This window comes from Neolamprologus brichardi, chromosome 8, assembly GCF_056152115.1.
Source record: "Neolamprologus brichardi isolate AB-2024 chromosome 8, ASM5615211v1, whole genome shotgun sequence".
Taxonomy (NCBI): Eukaryota; Metazoa; Chordata; class Actinopteri; order Cichliformes; family Cichlidae; genus Neolamprologus; species Neolamprologus brichardi.
In genome coordinates this window covers 4,753,040-4,771,967 of record NC_142111.1, presented here as the reverse complement: position 1 = coordinate 4,771,967, position 18,928 = coordinate 4,753,040, and the positions used below count along the sequence as shown (strand labels likewise).

At 39.2% G+C, this 18,928-nt stretch overlaps 1 protein-coding gene across 1 annotated transcript in view; it reads right to left on the bottom strand.

Annotated features, from left to right (window-relative positions):
* The window catches only part of pemt (phosphatidylethanolamine N-methyltransferase), an 81,242-nt gene that overhangs the window by 16,902 nt on the left and 45,412 nt on the right, over nucleotides 1-18,928 (bottom strand). Inside the window, exons 4-5 of the mRNA XM_087845303.1 lie at nucleotides 16,510-16,655; nucleotides 4,804-4,915 (exon numbers count right to left, since the gene is read on the bottom strand). Coding sequence (XP_087701429.1) covers nucleotides 4,804-4,915; nucleotides 16,510-16,655 — 258 coding nt within the window. The remainder of the gene's footprint in view (nucleotides 1-4,803; nucleotides 4,916-16,509; nucleotides 16,656-18,928) is intronic.

Below are 18,928 nucleotides of genomic sequence, written 5' to 3'. Positions count from 1 at the left end.
CAGACCTTTGCTGGTATTACCTTCAACACAAACACTGTGAGATGGGAGCTTCATGACCTTGGTTTCCATAGACTAGCAGCTCCTGTAGGTCTAGTCTGTTTTTTTGTCCATATAGGGTATATATATTTAAGGGCTTATTGGGGGATGACAAACAGGTGGGCAGCACATATGAAAGTACTTAACAACAGGTGAAAACAATATAGAGAATCTGAGAAAGACAAAGAGAGGAAGCGAAACTATCAGGGTACAAAATACATCAGATTTTCTAAGTAAAACAAGAAATAACCAAAACACACTGACACAGACATGGTTAACAATGTCAAGAGGACCAAGGTGACAACAAAACACAAGGAGGCACAAACTGCTACTAAAAATAGTCAAGGTGTTAAACAGAACACAAGAGATCACAAAACGTTAAATGGTAGAATAACCATTAGAATCAAAATCATAAGAACTAAAACTTCCAATATACTAGAATATGAAACAAGAAATCAATTCAACAAATACCAGACTAATATGACAAAACTAAAAACTATTAACCAAGGATCAAAAATATAATGAAGACAAAACAAAAAAACAAACGTAGGAGCAGTGAAACTGCTTCACGCTGCATTTCAGAGATTTATGATTACACACTGCCTCTGCTGGGACACTCTCCACATATACACCGAAGTAGGAGCCACAGCTGTAAAGCAACAGGCTAGTGCACAGTTGTGTGATTTTGCCAGAAGCAGAGAGTGACCTTCTGAAAGTCAGTGTTGTTGTTCTCTCTTAGTAAGAAATAATAATCCATCCCACAAGCATAACACATGACTGTGGTCAATGATGCAGCTAAAGAGCAGCATTCACCACACTTTTTAATCAGCTGGATTTTACAATTGTAATAAAACAAATGATATTTACTTAGTTCTTATAAAATGTGAGGAAAAAGAGGGAGTCACAGAGGGGTACTATCTGATATTCAATGCTCTTTAAGCAGCTGGTGTTCTGTGTACGGTGAACTAATGTGGACTAAGTCGTGACAGATGATGATGATGATGATACAGACTGCAACTCCAACGCTATGCCATCAGAATTAAGAACTCTCTTTAAGAGAATTAAGCTGAACTCTATGATTAGAAATGTAAAAATTCAACTGCATTTCACTTTAAAATCAAATTTCTGTTACTGTAACATTCCATTGCAAACCTCTGGTACCAGTGCTGTAGCAGCATCATTATTGCAGACAGTCACGGTCATAAACCTGAAGGAAAATACGAGGGCAATTCCAAAAGTAAGGTCTCCTATCATTTTAGAAATACAAACAACCATTTATTTTCCATAATATTGACATCATTTTAAAGCTTGAAGACTTATTTATTTTTCTAAATAATCGCCATTTCGGTTGACGCATTTTTGTAGACGCTGTAGCAGTTTTACAATACCTATGTCATATCCGCTCGCCGCCGTCGCTTTCCGAACAAATGTTCTTTCAACTTTGGGAACAGGTCGTAGTCACTGGGTGTGAAGTCCGAACTATAGGGCGGGTGGGTGATGAAGTTTCAACCAAAGTTTTGCAGGAGAGCGACAGATTGACGGGAGACACGTGGACGCGTGGTGTCGTGGAGAATGCTTACGCCCTTGCTCAGCATTCCTCTTCTCCAGTTCTGAAATGCCCTTCTGAGTTTTTCCCCGTGTTTCACAGTGCCTGTCAGCATTTATTGTGGTCCCAACAGGCAGAAAGTCAACCAACAATGCCCCATTTCGGTCCTAAAACACAGTTCCGCACTGCGCGGAAGAATTCTCAACGACACTGTGCATCAAACTGTTGCTCTCCTGCAAAACTTTGGTTGCAACTTCATCACCCACCCACCCTATTGTCCGGACTTTGCAGCCTGTTCCCAAAGTTGAAAGAACATTTGTCCATAAAGTGATTCTGCAGCGGTGGCGAGCGGATATGACATAGGCATTGTAAAATTGCCACAGCATCTACAAAAAGCCATCAACCGAAATGCTTGATGCATTTTTATGTAGAAAAATAAAAATAAATTATGTAGAAAAATAAATAAGTCTTCAAGCTTTAAAATAATGTCAATAGTATGGAAAATAAAAGGTTGTTTGTATTTCTAAAATAATAGGAGGCCTTACTTTTGGGATTGTCCAAAATTAGCTTTATGTTGTGGATACATACTTGGCTCTATATGAAAAAGAAACTGCTCTCTGTTGTTAAATCATGATTAACCTGATTACTGTCAGACCAGGTGAATTTAAAAAAAAGAAATCAGAAAAGTAGAACAAAGTGAAGTTGTTTAAAAACCTCAAAAAGCAGTCACATCATGATCTAAAGAAACAGCTGAGATATAAAGTCACTGACATTTTCAGTCTGGAAAGGGCTACAAAGCTAAACTCCAGTGAGAGCCACTAGCTACAAATGGAGAAAACTTGTAACACTTGTTACCTCCCTAGAATTCCGGCTGACCAAAATGACTCCAATAGTGATTAACGACTCATCCAGGAGATCACAGAACAACACTGAACAACATCTAAAGAACTACAGGCCTTACTTGTCTCGGTTAAGGTCAATGTTCATAATGCAACAATAAGAAAGACACTGTGTTATTTTTCGTCAGCAGTGGTTTTCTCCTTGGAACTCTACATGGATCCCATTTTTGCCCAAAGGCTAATTTCAAATTTGCCATAAAGCATCTTGATGATCCCCAAGACCTTTAGGAAAATATTCTGTGGACTGACGTGACCAAAGTTGAACTTTTTGGAAGGTTTGAGTCCCGTTACATCTGCTGTGAAATGAACACAACCATTCCATAAAATGGAACAACAATCACGGTACCAACATGGTCATAGTGTAATGAACGGGGCCTGCTTTGATTCTTCAGAACCAGGACAACTTGCTGTATTTATGGAACCAGGAAATCTACGCTCTATCAGAAAATCCTAAAGAAGATTATCTGGCCATCAGTTTATGCCCTGAAGCCCAACCTCACTTGGGTTATGCAGCAGGACAATGACCAAAAAACACCAGCCACCCACCACATTTTGAGTGTCAAGGCCACTTGGAAATGTTGGAAATGAACCTTTTGTAGTGACTCAGACAAATGCTTGACTTAAGGATTGGATTGGCATGACCTTAAACAGGATGTTTGTTCTCAACCCCAATGTTGTGTGCTGCTCATCAGCAGTGACAATACAAAAAATAATTTCTCATTACACAGACTGACATATTAAACATAACTGATAACAAAATTCATAACAGGTAGTTCTTTAATATTTTAAATATCTTAAATGTTAAATTGCTTGCTGGCTATTACTCATGTCAACTGAGGTCAATGAACTTTGACATTAGGGGTGGGGGAAAAAATCGATACTGTGTAGTATCGTGATATTTTGTTTGCTAATAATGTATCGATACAGGGACAGCAGAAATTGATATTTTGTTACAAAAAAGGTTTTTGTTCTCTGACTTCAGAGCATGTTGATCCTTTTTCTGAGCAAGAATCCTGACATTCCTTCACTGTCCAAATGTGTTGAACTTTTTTTTGGCAGCAATAAACATGACAGTTTACTTATTTTAATTGAAGACATGTTTTATTTTAATTAAGTTTAAAACTTTTTTATTTACTGTAAAATTATATTTTGTTTTAATTTACTTTCAAATTCTTCAGTTGCTGAAGGAGCTGCATAGTTTTCATAAATTGCATAGTTCAGAATAGCTATAATTGTACCAGATGGTTGCGTTCAGTTAAGTTGGACTAGACTGTAATACAAACCGTTCAGTTTGTCAACAATAAAACTGAAATGAGAGAAAGACTGAGTGTGAGACTTTGATATTAGATAAAATGAATATTGATAAAGTTTACCTTTATGTACAGAATCTGAATATCGCAAAATATTTTAAAAAATTGCAATAATATCGTATCATGCGTTAAGTATTGTGATAATATCGTATCGTGGGATTTATGGTGATTCCCACCTCTATTTGACATGTTCATCAACTATCTACAACGTTTGCACTTTAGGTCACAAGAGACTGCAAAGTTAGCAGATAATTCTCTAGGGCTTATTACTACAAATGATCCCTTCACATGAAAACAAACATGACTTATTTTGGATGAGAAGTCTTGAAGAACATGACTGCTAAAGATAGCTTCCTGCTGACTATCGACAGGCAATGTGATATTCGGTATTCTGAACAGAACAGAGCAGGCTGAGGCAGAGCATGCTATGATATTTCGGCATATATAATAAAGTTGCATCAAAGATAGAGTTAAAGCAACTGTATGAACACAAGTGAGAGAGATATAGAGAGAAGAGGTGTGAGTGAGACGAGAGCTGAGAATACAGGATAGAGTGCAAATTAAATCCAAAGCAAAGAGAAAATGGGGAAAATTTGTCATAAGAGAAAAAGGACTGAAGATGAGGCAACACTCGGAATGGAGTCCGTATAGCTCCATGAGAGGAAGAATGGGAGGCTAATAGCTTTTCGGCAGCTGGGTCTTCAAAAAGAGAGTGCCTGCCTAGCAACTGCACACGCTGAGCTCGTAGCAGCAGCCTGGTCACAGTTGTCATAGAAACAAGCACATGCAAAAGTTTTTACCGTATTTACAAACAGCAGTTTGCAACTTGAGAAACATTTACAATTTTTAGGTTCCAGGTTATTATCTGCTCTCGCTTGATTTAGAACGACTTTTGACGTAAATCAGGGGACTCATTTATTAACACGCTACAAACTCCTCTGGTTATATTTGAAACAAACATATTGCACGCACACACACACACATACACACACACACACACACACACACTTACATGAGTGCCAAGCCGAGGTAGTTAGCTGTGCTGCCCCAGTACATTGGGTTCTCTGTGATGTTGAAAGGAAAGCCTGTTACCTTCTCATCCATCAGAATGCCAAAGTAGTCACCTGGAAAATACATAAAAGGACAAAACCTGTGTTTCATAACTTCAGTCTGACAGTTTCTTTTTCTTTTCAGTGATTCAGGAAACTGGAGTCTATCCCAGTAGCACTTGGCAAGAAGCAGAAAACATTTCTAAAGTGTCCAAATTTCAGTTCTCCATCATCTTATCAACTGGTCCCTAGTAGACATGTATTCAGTCAGCAAAGCCCTTTGGACTTGCGCAGCGTTACCATGGTTTCTGCTATGCCATCAACTGATGTCTTGTTTTCACAATCCTACCAGACAGATTTTGGACCTGCTTATCAAGTCTACGATGATTTTTGACATGTACCTGACAAAACAACGCAACACTAAAGTCAGACTGAGGATACACTGCCGGGAACATGACACAGCTCTGTTAATGCTGCAGTGTCTGGGTGCTGTGCGTCACCTGGCTGTTATTGGTGTCAACAATACAACTCTATGGGCATGACTTCATGTGTAATCTTTGGACTTTGATTCATAGCTTTTGGTGACCTGTTTTAGCAGAAATATGTCCTTAACTTTTAGTAATGGGATTTTTTCTGACAACCCCACTCTCAGCAATGGCAAAGTGTATGGCAGCATAGTGCCTTAGTCAGAGATGAGACCCACTGATGGGCACTCAGTGATTTAGTTTTTTTTTTCCTCCTAGTACACTAGTGCCTAAAAGCTGGCCTCACAAAGATGTGTTACTGCAAATGGGACTATTTTCTGGTTGGCACCACTGCTTTGTATTTACTGGTGCATCAATCCAGCTGGCTCTCCTGACAATTTTGTCACTGCAGGAAGATGAGGTCAGTACCACACATCATGCGTATAACATAAATCAAAAAGCTCCATGTGTGCATATATATATATACATATATATATATATATATTAGGGGTGCAACGATACACAAAATTCACGGTTCGGTTCGGTTCGATACTTTGGTGTCACGGTTCGATATTTTTTCGATACAAAAAAAATGTTCATGCCTTTTTAATTTGCCATTATTAAATTTTCAAGGCACATTCTGCACCACATCTCTGTGCATTCATCATTTGTTTGAAGCCAGCTCACCTCCTGCAACCACTTTTCAGAGAATACGCGCTTCTTTTGCGGTTCAGACTCCTGACATTTCTTTGGAGGTGGAGGAACACCAAAGTAATTGCTTAAAGGATTTTGCTTCTTGGACATCTTTATTAAGAGTTCTAAACAAATGTCTGTCCTCCTATGTACGCAAACACACGTTGCAACTTCTTATCTTGTGCGTGCTTTTTATTTTGACAGCGAATGCGCACCTGCGGACCACTTATGTGCAGACCTGGTTATTTAGCTCGTCATATTGCAGCCACAGAAATTCTTTTGTCCATGAAACCATAAAGCTGCACTTTCTTTTTGCCTTATAGTCTGATTTGTCATAACTTTTCTGTTTTGTGGTAAGCTTTTCTTTGGCTGTCACTTCTTCACGCTGACCTGTCTTATTTGGCTCAGCAGAACTAAAATATATATCCTGCTGCTTTTACACACGCACTCACATAACGCTCAGCGATTCTCTGCGCGATCAACCTCTCACATGTTTAAGCTGCGGGAGATTTTTTTTATTGTCATGTTTGCATAGTAAGCTAACGATTGATAAGACGATGTCAGAGGAATTGGTGGATATTATCATCACTCACCAATCAGTGCTGTCGCTCTCTATACACAGTTCACGCGATTGCAAAGTGAAAGCAAAAAACAAGCGCAAATTCAAACGCGATTTCAATATGTCACATATTGACAGTGGCTCACCGATGCCAATGACATAATTACCCAGCTACACTTCCGAAAGAATGCAAAAGCATTGACATATATTTTTCCTTCCTACGATAGGCCGACGGGCAGGGCAGAGATTTTGATTGAACGGTATTGAACCGTTCGGTACAGTGCTTTTGGTTCGGTACGCATATGTATCGAACAATACAAAATTTTTAATTTATTTTATCAACTTTTCTTCTGACGATGCTGTCTGTGTTGAGCGCTCAGTGAATCTGTGTTCAACTTATCCGCCTAGGCTGCACTGTCGAGCGCAGACCCACTGAGCGCAGGGCAAGCTAGCGAGACAGAAGCTAAGCTCCTTGCAACATGACAAATTGAACCTCCCCCACCCTAATTCAGATCTGGCGTTTGGAACTATTTTGGTTTTCATGTGATGTATGACCCTGAAGGTAAGGGCGTCATGGACAAAAGTAAAACAGTATGTCGGATGTGCAACGCAATGCTCAATTACATTGGTGGGAACTAGTGCGGTAGCGCAGTTAGCTCGTTAACGTGTTGACGTCGTCCAGCCCCACGCACAGGGTGATCCGCGGTAGCTTGTTAACGGAGATTTGCCGTGTTGTGGTGTTAACGGCATTTCAACGAGATTAACGCTGACAGCACTAGTGGGAACACAACGAATATGACTGCACATTTACGCCGACATCATCCTAGTGCAAAGACAAGTGGAAGCAGACAAAAACAACAAGCAGGCATGCTACAAACTTTACCCGAGTCATTTAGACAGCCGTTAGCACATGATTCTCCTTATGGGGACCTGATATGTTTAGTATGCTGCTGAGAGTATACCCCAGAAGAAGCGTATAGTATAGCTTTTATTTTGGAAAGAGACATTTCTCTGTAATAAACTCTCTTTTTCCAAAGATGAGGGATTTCTCAATCAGATAGATTTATTTTTTTATTACTTTGTTGTTTCAGCAACATTAAATTTAAAAACTGTACTTTTGAGTTAAAATATATATTTATAATTTTAATAAATGACAAATTAAAAAGGCATGAACATTTTTTTGTATCGAAAAAATATCGAACTGTGACACCAAAGTATCGAACCGAACCGTAAATTTTGTGTATCGTTGCACCCCTAATATATATGTATATATGTACTATTGGCGACTGTCAAGCCTTTGAGTCACTGAGCAGCTGAATAGGGGAATAATGTTGACGCACCCGCTGTTTGAAACGTAAGTCAAAGTTCCAGATTAAAACTCCTTTATTTGTTATCAAATCCTTAAAATCCGTAGAAAAAACAGTGATCAAAAACATTCTAAGCTTGAGCGGTCAGCAAAAGTCGACTTCCCCCATCACCCACTCATTCACAAAAATTCCCTCGGGACGTGAACAGGTGATATAGCAATCACTATTACTATTACCGACACCACGTGACCCAAAGCTACGCCTATCCACAACATATACATTTAGGAGTGGCTATCAAACTTAGAACTCCTCCCTATGATGCCTGAACTTTTTTTCACCTGTAATACTATTATATTGTACACAGTATTGTAAATATGGCAACATATATTGTTTGTACTTTATGCAAGTATTAGGAAAATATCCTGTCAAGTCTGTTTCTAACAAAAATCTGACAGCTAGTGCTTATGTTGAGTTAAATGTTAATTTTCTGTGAGACCACTTTACCAGTAAAGACACTCTGGAGTATAGCTTGATAACTCTGACGCCGCCTTTTCACACAGGGCTCACGCTGGCTGTCCACGAGAGTTAGCCATCCCACTTTGTTGCCCTTTGTCATAAATGCAGATGCTGAATAAAAGGAGCTGTTGCTACAAAATTGACCCGATCCTGTTTGTTCATTTAAAGAAACTGAGAAGACCTCCAAAAGTTGATTCTGTTCATCTGGACGTAGCGTTTTCTGGGAGAAATGTTTCGTCACTCATCCAAGTGACTTCTTCAGTCATCCAAGTGACTCACTTGGATGAGTGACGAAACGTTTCTCCCAGAAAACGCTACGTCCGGATGAACAGAATCAACTTTTGGAGATTTAATTTCCTGGACGATTGAGAATGCATCGAAACTGAGAAGAATCTGACACTTACCGCCCTCAGCTTGAAGTCCAGGACTTATTGCTTAAAATGTGAATCAAGATCTCACTACATTTGTACTGCACAGCTCCAACAACAGGCCCAATACATCTTATTCACAAAGGCATTTGTGAATAAGACTGCATAAAGAAGACTGTTGAATGCCCTCTCCAGGTCCTCAAGACACATCTAGACTGGTTGGGTAAACTCCCTCACACCCTTAAATCTCATAAGAGGATAAAAAGCTGGTTTAATGTTTCATGACCAGGAGAAACTGAAAAATCACTTAGACCTCAGAGGTTTAAATGTTAAAGCCATTTTGACATGTCTTTCTGATACTTTTGCCATAAAATAGAGGTGTCTGTTAAACAAATGCATGTCTGTGAGTAAAATGTTAGTGAGAGCAGCTAAACTAGGTCACCACTCAAAGTAACATTAGCCCTTTAAGGTCTACTACGTAAGAAGTACTGCACACACGAACTTTTTCTGACCCATTTTGGGAATTAAATGTAACAGGGCATGAAAATTCTAATATTTCCCTTATACCCCCCTCATACACCCACACACACAAATATTTACACACACTTACATGCAGACTCCAGTAGGTAACACTGACCTGCTGAATTGTGTCCAAGTGTCCAAGTTATATAACGATTTTCATAATGTATGCTCATTTAAACGCCACAGGTAGAGTTGGATAAAAAAAAAAAGATTATATAAACAAATTTCTTGGTTTTGAATAGAAAACCAGCTGTAACTGTCTGACGGAACAATATGCTAACCTCAATTTTTGACTTTCAAAGTGACTATTGTTAACCCGTTTAGATTTAAGAGCTCCTACGTCACTGTCGTTTCAATACGCTTATGAAATTAGGCAATTTGGATTTGGTGGACAAGCAGCTGCAATAACTGTGGTAGTCTAGAGGTTAAAGATGTGGGTCTGTGATCAGAATCAACAGGTTAACACCATGTGTAATTTGATTTTGTTTGGATCTTTGTTTCTAACCTTGTGCCATCAATTTGAATCATCAAGTCACCGTGACTCAGGGGGATTAATATAGAGCATATAAGACATTGAAACACAACATACACCCACAGGCTATGTCCTTCAGTATGTGTTTGTTTATGTGGGTGGAAGGGCAAAGGGAACATGGTGGAACATGGAGATCATACCGAAACACACAATTAAAATCATCTTAAGGGTGAAACACATATATGTAAACTTACATAGACAGAAACTTTCAAATGAATTCAGATTAATCAGTTGGGAAACAGTTGGGAGGAATACAAAGATCTTTATTATTTTATTAACATTTAAAACTCTTCATAGTTTTTGCCCTGTATATCTCATGCTGCAGTCACACTAGACCAGGGGTCTGCAACCTTTTACACCCAAAGAGCCATTTGGACCCGGTTTCCATGCAAAAGAAAACACTGGGAGCCGCAAATACTTTTTGAAATCTAAAATGAAGATAACACTGTATATATTGTTTTTTTACCTTTATGCTTTGTGTGAACAACTAAAGTAAGTAAGTATTATTAAGCGCTTTTCACAGACAGGCAGTCACAAAGCGCTGTACACAAATATTAAAATAAACAATACAATCAATAGAGATTATACACAATGTAAAAGATCAAAGTTTTTAACTGCTTTTTAAAAGAATCCACAGAGCAACTAAGGTGTGTTGCTTATGAAATCCATGAAGTGCTACAGAGAAAATTATATTTTATTTATGTTATTAACACAGTTTGAACTCTTAAAGAAATATAACGAAAGGAAAGATACCCAGCTGAACTAAAATGATCAATGTAGCAAACAAAAACTGTTGTGAGCGCCCCCCTTATATCGCCTTTGGGCTTTTGGAGCCTTGACCTGACTTTTAAAAAATAACTGAAAAAAGCACTATGCTGCTAAAAAATGAAAAATAGATATTTGCAAAATTCTGCCTAAATATGTATTTTACCAGGTTAAGGTGTGTGGCGGGGCGTGGTCTGCAGCGCCGCTGCATGGGAGTCGGATGCACCTGAGTGGCACCCGCAATCACGCCTCGCCGCCTTAAAGTCTGTGCTCTCTCTGCTGTTGTGTTGTCGGGCTGTGAGCTGAAAAGCTACAGCCGGCTGTATGCGTACAGCAACCGTGTGTGAAAAGTGGTCAATAAAGAGATGCTGAAAAGCATGCAAACATCGTCGGGTCTGCCGTGATATGTTTACAATAAGACTTTTCGTCCCGAACCTCTGCGCACAGCATCTGCAAATCGGGGCTTTCATCTTTACGCAGGACTGTAAGCTGTCATCTGTGAGTCGTGAGCGATGTTTGTTTTTAACATAGTTCACGGTGGAGCTGCTGACATAATGTGGATCCGAAGATCCATAACTGGCCTACCTGGGGTCGAAAGTCTCGATAAATGCACGGCGTTTGGCGGGTATACCGGCTTCCGCGAGTGTGACGCTTAGTTTGAGCGGTGAAAAAAATAATAAGATATAATTTTATTTTTATATTTCAAAATCACAATAATCTTCCATTTTAGAACTACAAGTTAAAAAAAAGAACTAAACACAAATAAAATACACTTCAGCTAAATACTTCTCATTTATTTTCCCAAACCACCTGGAGCCGCAGTATAAGGACAAAAGAGCCGCATGCGGCTCCAGAGCCGCAGGTTGCCGACCCCTGCACTAGACAAATGGTGGTTTGAGACCACTCTGTGACCAAAAGTATTGAGACTGTGTGCAATGAACCTGCAATCTTGTTGCCTTGGAAATGGTTGATTAAAAGATGGGAACTAGGTCTGTGACTACTTGCAGTCAGCTGCTGTCTTCAAAGTATACTACCAACTAAAGCAAGGAGGTTTTTGCCAACCAGTTGCAAACCACATGTTTTTCACTAATGACAGGTGGTTGTCAGGGTGTCACTGACTGGACTGTAGACCTGTGTGCAATCATTTGATTTTCCCAGCAAGTGCCATCAATTACCATTACCCACTCAGAATTGGTCAGGGCGTATACATTTTACCCTCATGCCCCAGTGGTTGTCAGATGGATGCAGACTTGTTTGTAGGCCTCTGTGACTGGGGCCTTATTTACCTGATTCTACATTGTCATCGTAATTATCACACATGCAAAATGGTGGACAAGTTAGCATCATGTGGATAGTGGCTGTAAAACCTCAATAGGAACAGAACCAGCATACAGTTAGTTTGTGCTGATGAATGCAACTTGTGTAAAATGGGGCACTCAAATCAACTGAGGTTGACTGCAAAATGTTGTCAATCTTCTGGCACTTATGAAATAGACAGCAATTATATGAAAACCTTCACCTCTCTGTTTGACAGTGCTTACAAAGCAAATGGAAAGTGGTCATTCAAAGTTTGAGGATGTTGCAAGCATAACCTCCTGGTGAACTGTTGGTCACTGCAACTAACCTGCAACTAGTCTCTGAACGCGAAAAACATCAAGGCAATCATAGAGCAGCCACCGCATTTTCCTTGTCACTCGTCTTGCTCTTCGATTTTTTGTAATCATCGAGTATAAATTGCGAATATTAAGCTGTCTGCATGTAATCCCCCCTTCCCAAACGGAAAAGTTTCTACCTGGCGCACTGCGCTGAGCATGTGTGTTGATTTCACAAGGAGGATGCAGAACAAATTGCAGAAATTTGCAAAACATGCCGTAAAACTATTGCTGCTAAGGGTAGCAATACCACATATTTATTCCACCAGCTGAAAGGTCATCCACTGCCATATTAACACTGTTTAAAATTCTGCATGTCAACATCTCCCCACACACCAAAGAAAATGTTAAATAAACCAGTAGTGACTCCTATGACTGGTCAGTAGCTTTTTTTTTTTTTTTTTTAAATTGTCACCATCTACACTTTTGTTTCTGTAATTTGAGGTCATCGCATTTTACATTTTACATTTTACAATTTTTATACATTATAAGCACAAAAAGCACCTTTTTAATTTTTAGTTGTTTTATTTTATCTCATTAATTCTTGCTTGATGTCCTTTTTTGTTGCTGCGATCTTTTGTTTTCTAAAGGTCTAGTGTTGACCACAGAAAGAGACTTACTGTGACGCTATTGTCATTTGTCGAAAACTTCTCAGTTTTGTGCAACCGATGGTTAAAAAATGGTTAAAACATTTCAGTTCATTCAGATTTTTTGTATTCAAAGTAGAAAAAAAATTTGAATGTTTGATTTGAATGAGTATACCAGTGCAATTTTAGGCAGGTTATTTAAACATATCGTGATATACAGGGTGGGCCATTTATATGGATACACCGTAATAACATGGGAATGGTTGGTGATATTAAAGTCCTGTTTGTAGCACATTACTCATCACTATATGTGAGGGGGCAAACTCCTCAAGATGGGTGGTGACCATGGTGGCCATTTAGAAGTCGGCCATCTTGGATACAACTTTTGCTTTTTCAATAGGAAGAGGGCCAAACAGTGTGGGAGCATGTTGACAGAGAACAGAACAAAAGAGACATCCAACATCCAAAGAAGAGCTTTAAATGTCCTTGAAGAAGCCTGCAGAGCTATTCCTTAAGACTATTAAGAAATTACAAAAAACTTTCCCTCAGGAAGTTCAGGTTGAGTTGAAGAATAAATGTGGTCAAATTATTGACTTTCAAGCTCATTATAATTGTACAAACTCTGTTTTTGCTTTATACATTGTATTTAATGTATGTTTGGACATGTTTAAATAAACCACAACATGTTTTTCTAGCAAAATATATAAAGAAATGAGGGACAGCTCAAGGCTTTTGCACAGCATAACCTGTATGACCTGTACATAGCACAGCAGTCAGAGAGAACTCTGAACAATATCCTTACAATATAAAGCGCCATCTGACGTACAAATAGGCATCCATAGAGAACCATAAGCAGTGACATCCACTGCTTCCCATTGTTAAGTGACTGACAAGCTGACCCTGTTCCCACGCTCATTTAGATTTATACTGAGTCATGTACCTTTTCTGGATACAGTATCTTTACCTATTATACTGGGAAACTGACAGTGACCTCATCTCTACAACCTTCAAATTAAGGCAGCTTCTCTGGGCTATAATTAGACCAGCTGTACAAAGGCTAACCTGTGCCATTAAAAAGTAAAATACTCACACTTCCTGCACTAATCGACAATGATCTCAGCATGTCAAATAAAGAATGACTGTGTTCTAATGAATTGCTGGATGTACTTAATTCTTCATTTTCACTCAGCGTGCCTAGCTAATCTAAACAGAAGGTAAACAAAACAATTTGAGCAAATGAACTTTAAAATTAAGATTCGTCTACTGTGTCTAACAATTTAAAAAGAGTTTTCACAGCTCTCTATGCAGTCTTGTGAAAAATGAATTGCATCCCACGATTCAAGAGCTTCAAGTAATTGTTTCTCTTTATGACTTTATCAGTCATCATGGTTACGGAGAAACAGATAAACATTCTATTCGATTCACTTTATTGTTACAAGACAAGCAGACAGGCAGTACAATGAAAGTGCAGAGAACACAGTAACATGCAAGATGAGATAAAATTGTTAAATTTAGGGAAAAGAAAAACATTTCTACATGTTACCAAACTGCCAAAGATTTTATAGACATTTTGGCATATCATCAATCAATTTCCCCTGCTAATTAATTGCATTTGATTAACTGCTTATCAACAGGGAGTTTACACTTATCATTATTTATTCATGTGCATTTGATTAGTAATGCCTGGCTGCTACTTACCCCCTATCCTATGGAGGCAGCCAGCATGTCCATAGTTTTTCAGAGGACTGTATGCACAAACATCAAATGTAACAGCGGCCAGACATGTGGCTTTTACTACTGCTTTTTATTTGAAGGTATATTGAAAGTTGAATTGTTCCTGTTTTATAACTGCAAAATTTATTGTTCCAAATGGTTGGAGAGTGAAACCTGCAAACAGCGTTTTGCGACCGGCTTGTCCACTCTGAATACAAAGTAGACTCCTGTTATCACACATGCACATTCCTGGCACGTCCTGCTGTTCCTCCCGCCTCCCTTCTGTTGTCACAGATAGTGATTAGTTTGAAGCGGAGTGATGGACTGAGGGCATTTCAGTGCACCGATGGACAAATATGCAGAAGAAGCTCAGACAATCTGTCTGGTTCTTGAAGATGACTCATTTAGTCGACTGACCTAAAAAACCAGAAGCTACTGCATGGCAAATGGTCCTGGTAATCTTGAGCTCATGTTCATTTGAAACAATGCCTGCATGTGTTCAGGAGTACATGGAACAAAAACAAAGGTGTTTGTCTCAGAAGGAAACAAGAAGATATTGGGACACGCCATATGCATGGTTATGAAAACGACTATATTCAGAGAAATATGTTGGGGCGCATGAATTGTTCAAATGTGTCAGAGTTCATGTGTCTTTACTTATGTAGAGACATTAACTACATGTCCTCTTTTGCATTCTCCTGTGTCTCATGTGATCCCTTAATGTTACTAAAGGCTGTTTTATTGTAGCTTTCATGTACGAGAGCACAATGTGATGCTTTGTCTGCTCATAGTTTGTAAAGTTTATAGTTTTATAGTTTGTAAAAAAATATATGATTTTATTATAATTAATGCAGTTAAGTGAACACAAAACAAGTGTTTAAAGCCATGCTTGGGGTTGTGTAATGCTTAACCCTGAGCAAAATTATAATTTATGGTAAATGCTAACATCTGCATGCTGTTGTAGCTACAATCTCACTGATGCTGCAAACCGGTTCTGAGAAAGGTGAGGAGCCATCTCTGTTTTGAGCACACTGACTGGGACATGCTCAGGGAGGCTGCAACAAATGGCAACCGCACCAACTTCGAGGAGTAAACATCATCTATGATCAGTTACATCAGCAAGTGCCTCAATGATGTCACTGTGTCCAAGACTATCACAATACGCTCCAACCAGAAACTGTGGATGACTGCAGAGGTGTGTGAGCTGCTAAAGACTTGAGAGTCCGCCTTCAGAGCAGGCGAAAAGGCAGCCCTCAGAACAGCGATGAGTCAGCATACAGACGGGAGGTGCAACAGCTAATGGTTGCTGTAGAGTCAACAACCTGCCTCTGAACATGGACAAAACCAAAGAGATGATTTTGACTTCAGGAGAGCACGGAGGGATCACTGTCCACTTAACATCAATGGATCCTCTGTGGAGGTCGTCAAGAGCACCAGATTCCTTGGTGTTGACTTGACAGAGAACCTCTCCTGGTCCTTCAGCACCTGCTCCTTAACTAAGAAGGCCCAACAGTGTCTCTACTTCCTTCCTTGCACTTGTACTATGTAGTCATGTGTTGATTGTCTGTTATATGTAGCACCATGGTCTTGGAGGAACGCTGTCTCGTGTACTGTATCACTGCACATTGTTGAAATGACAACAAAGCCACCTGACTTGACTTGACTTGATAAAATTCTGATCGTTAGCATCTGATGGTTGGGTTAGCATGTTAACAGCCTGCAAGAATCTATTCAGTACCTGTTAAAGAATTGTATTCAAAACTACAAATGTAAACCATTTAGTGTCACAAGAGGAATCACCACAACATGGGATTCACCCTCTGGGAACAATGGCAATCAAGCGTCTGCTGATATATGCCAGTCTGGATAGATGCTTACAGTTTAAATCTTTGTTCTTCAGTGATGTGTACAGTATTCTTTAATAGGAAGTTATATTTAGACTAAAATTATTTTGTGTCCATTTAATATCTGACACTGTGTCTGGGACTCACCTAGGAAGGTTCCGGTGAATCCCAGAGCAAGGAAGCTGCTCACTACGAGAAGGGTACCAAACACCATAAGACCTATCCCAGCGTAGAAAACCTCCGTCCTCTCCATCACCTCCCACCTGGCCTGGGCCTTCATTGCCACTGTCATACTACAGGAAAAAAAGAAATCACAAGTGACCAGGTCCCATTATGGTGAATATAGTGGTTATATACACAGTACCGCAAAAGCAGAAAAGTAGAGCAATTGCTTTATTTAAGGCCTGTATAATACTACCATAATATCCTAAACTTACATCCTGAATATACAGTAGTACTATACTGTATGAAACAACAGGGAGATTAGCATGCTGCTGCAATTGCAAAACAGAAAAGTTTGGGAGTGGAAAGGTTTGAAGCTTATCTCCTAACAATGCACCACTTCAAGAACACAGACACAGCCAGTACAACAAAGGCCAGCGTAAGGGCAGCACAAATTGGAGGGTTGGAAGCAAGCAGTTGTAACACAGGTGCAGCTGTCACCTGTAATGTCACAAAAATAGAGTATAAGGACAGGTTTAGATACATGTTCTTTTTCTGGAAACAACATGGAAATTCTGTGGGAAAACTAGATATGTTCTTAGAGATGCGGCTAGTACTAACAGCTGCCACCCCCACCCCCCACCCCCACTTGTCGTGACTTTGTTAATAACAAACTTGTTGTCATCTTATACAACAAGTGTGTAACATCCATGCAGAACACATCATACTGGATGTGGCATGCTTTGTGATGCTCCAGGTATTGTAACTGAACACATAATAATGGAGAACTAATGTCTTGCAGCATTTTTTTCATGCTAAAAAATAAGATTTTGCTCTTGTACATAACATTAGCATATCTGGCTTCAAATTTAGTAGCACATGTAAAGTACCTTAGCCATACCCACTTCAGCAGCTTAGTAAGCTGCTGAAGTGGGTAGAATCTGTTTCCTCTTTCCACTCTTTTCTATCTCCAGTGGCCCAGCCTTAATCTACATCTGTCCGAACAATCTAACGGTTCAAAACTGTTGTCATCAGGTGTTTTCTCGAGTGGTTTCTCAGAATTATACTGTAAAGCTTTGACCTTACTTTATAAGATAGCCTGACAGTACTTCTATGAAAGCCTACGCCAGCTGCCATAGACTGAGATGCAGGATACACCCTGGACGGGTCGCAAGTCTGTTGTGGAGGAAGAGGAAGGAAGATCGAGTACCCAGAGAGAACTGACGCAGACACAGGGAGAACATGCAAATTCTACACGGAAAGGCCCAATGGTGGCTAGATGGTGGTTTCAAACCCAGGATCCAGTGAGGCAAAAGTGCTGACGCCATCATGCTGCCCTTACTCTGATATCTTTGAACAGAAAAACATCCAGAACAAGAGTAATCCATTAAAGGTCTATAATTTACAAACTGTTCCACCTAATTATCTCTAATAATACTTGAGAACACATTTTCATTTCGCTTCTTAATGTCCCCAAAATAATTTTGATCATTTATCGAGCTAGTCACCAACTGCAGGACTGGTAGATGATGTGAGGGTTGTGTGTCGGGCAAGTGTGGTCGTTGAAACCTTTTTTATTTTGCATTTTGTGATTTCATACAATGTTTGAATGAAGAGTTTCTAAAAGGATGAAAGGGTCTTTAAAATATGCTTCACTGGGTTTTTGTGTTGCCTTTATGAAAAGATGATACTAGCAGAGTTCTGACTACGAATGCAATTATTGATTTCAATTGTAAAGCATTCACAGTGAGACTTCATTTTTTTGTCCACAGACCATTACCACTTTAAGTGCCACCTGAATAACTGTTCAGACATTGTTTGCTCTATGATTTATTAGAAGCACAACTTCCATAAACATATGTGGACAATTCATATTAATACATGAACACCATTCTAAAGGGTAAAGGCAAGTTCATAATACTAAGGTAGGGATACTGACTAAACCACTCCTTACTTAATGCACTGAGAATCACTAATGCAACATTTATACATTATGTAACAAAGTATCAAATACTTATAGCGGAGCTGTTATTCTCATTTTAAGCTGTCTGGTTTTGTTCTTGGAACATACTAGGGCTGTAGGGTCGCATGATTCACAGTTTTGTCTGAAACCAAGCATTTGGCTCATATAGTCATAAAAAAGAAGGTAAACCTGTTTTATATTTCTAAGGGTTTAAATATCCAAACATAAGATGAAATCATCTGGTCCTTAGCAGGACTCAAAATTAGATAAATACAACCTCAGTTGAACAACAACACATGGCGTCGTTTAACATATTACCCTGTCTGATTAGTCATTTAACAACACCAAGCCACCATGTGTGAAAACCTAATTAGATTCATACTTGAAATGTGCAATTCACTTGCAATTCACTTGTATTTTTATTTTTATTTTTATTCCTAT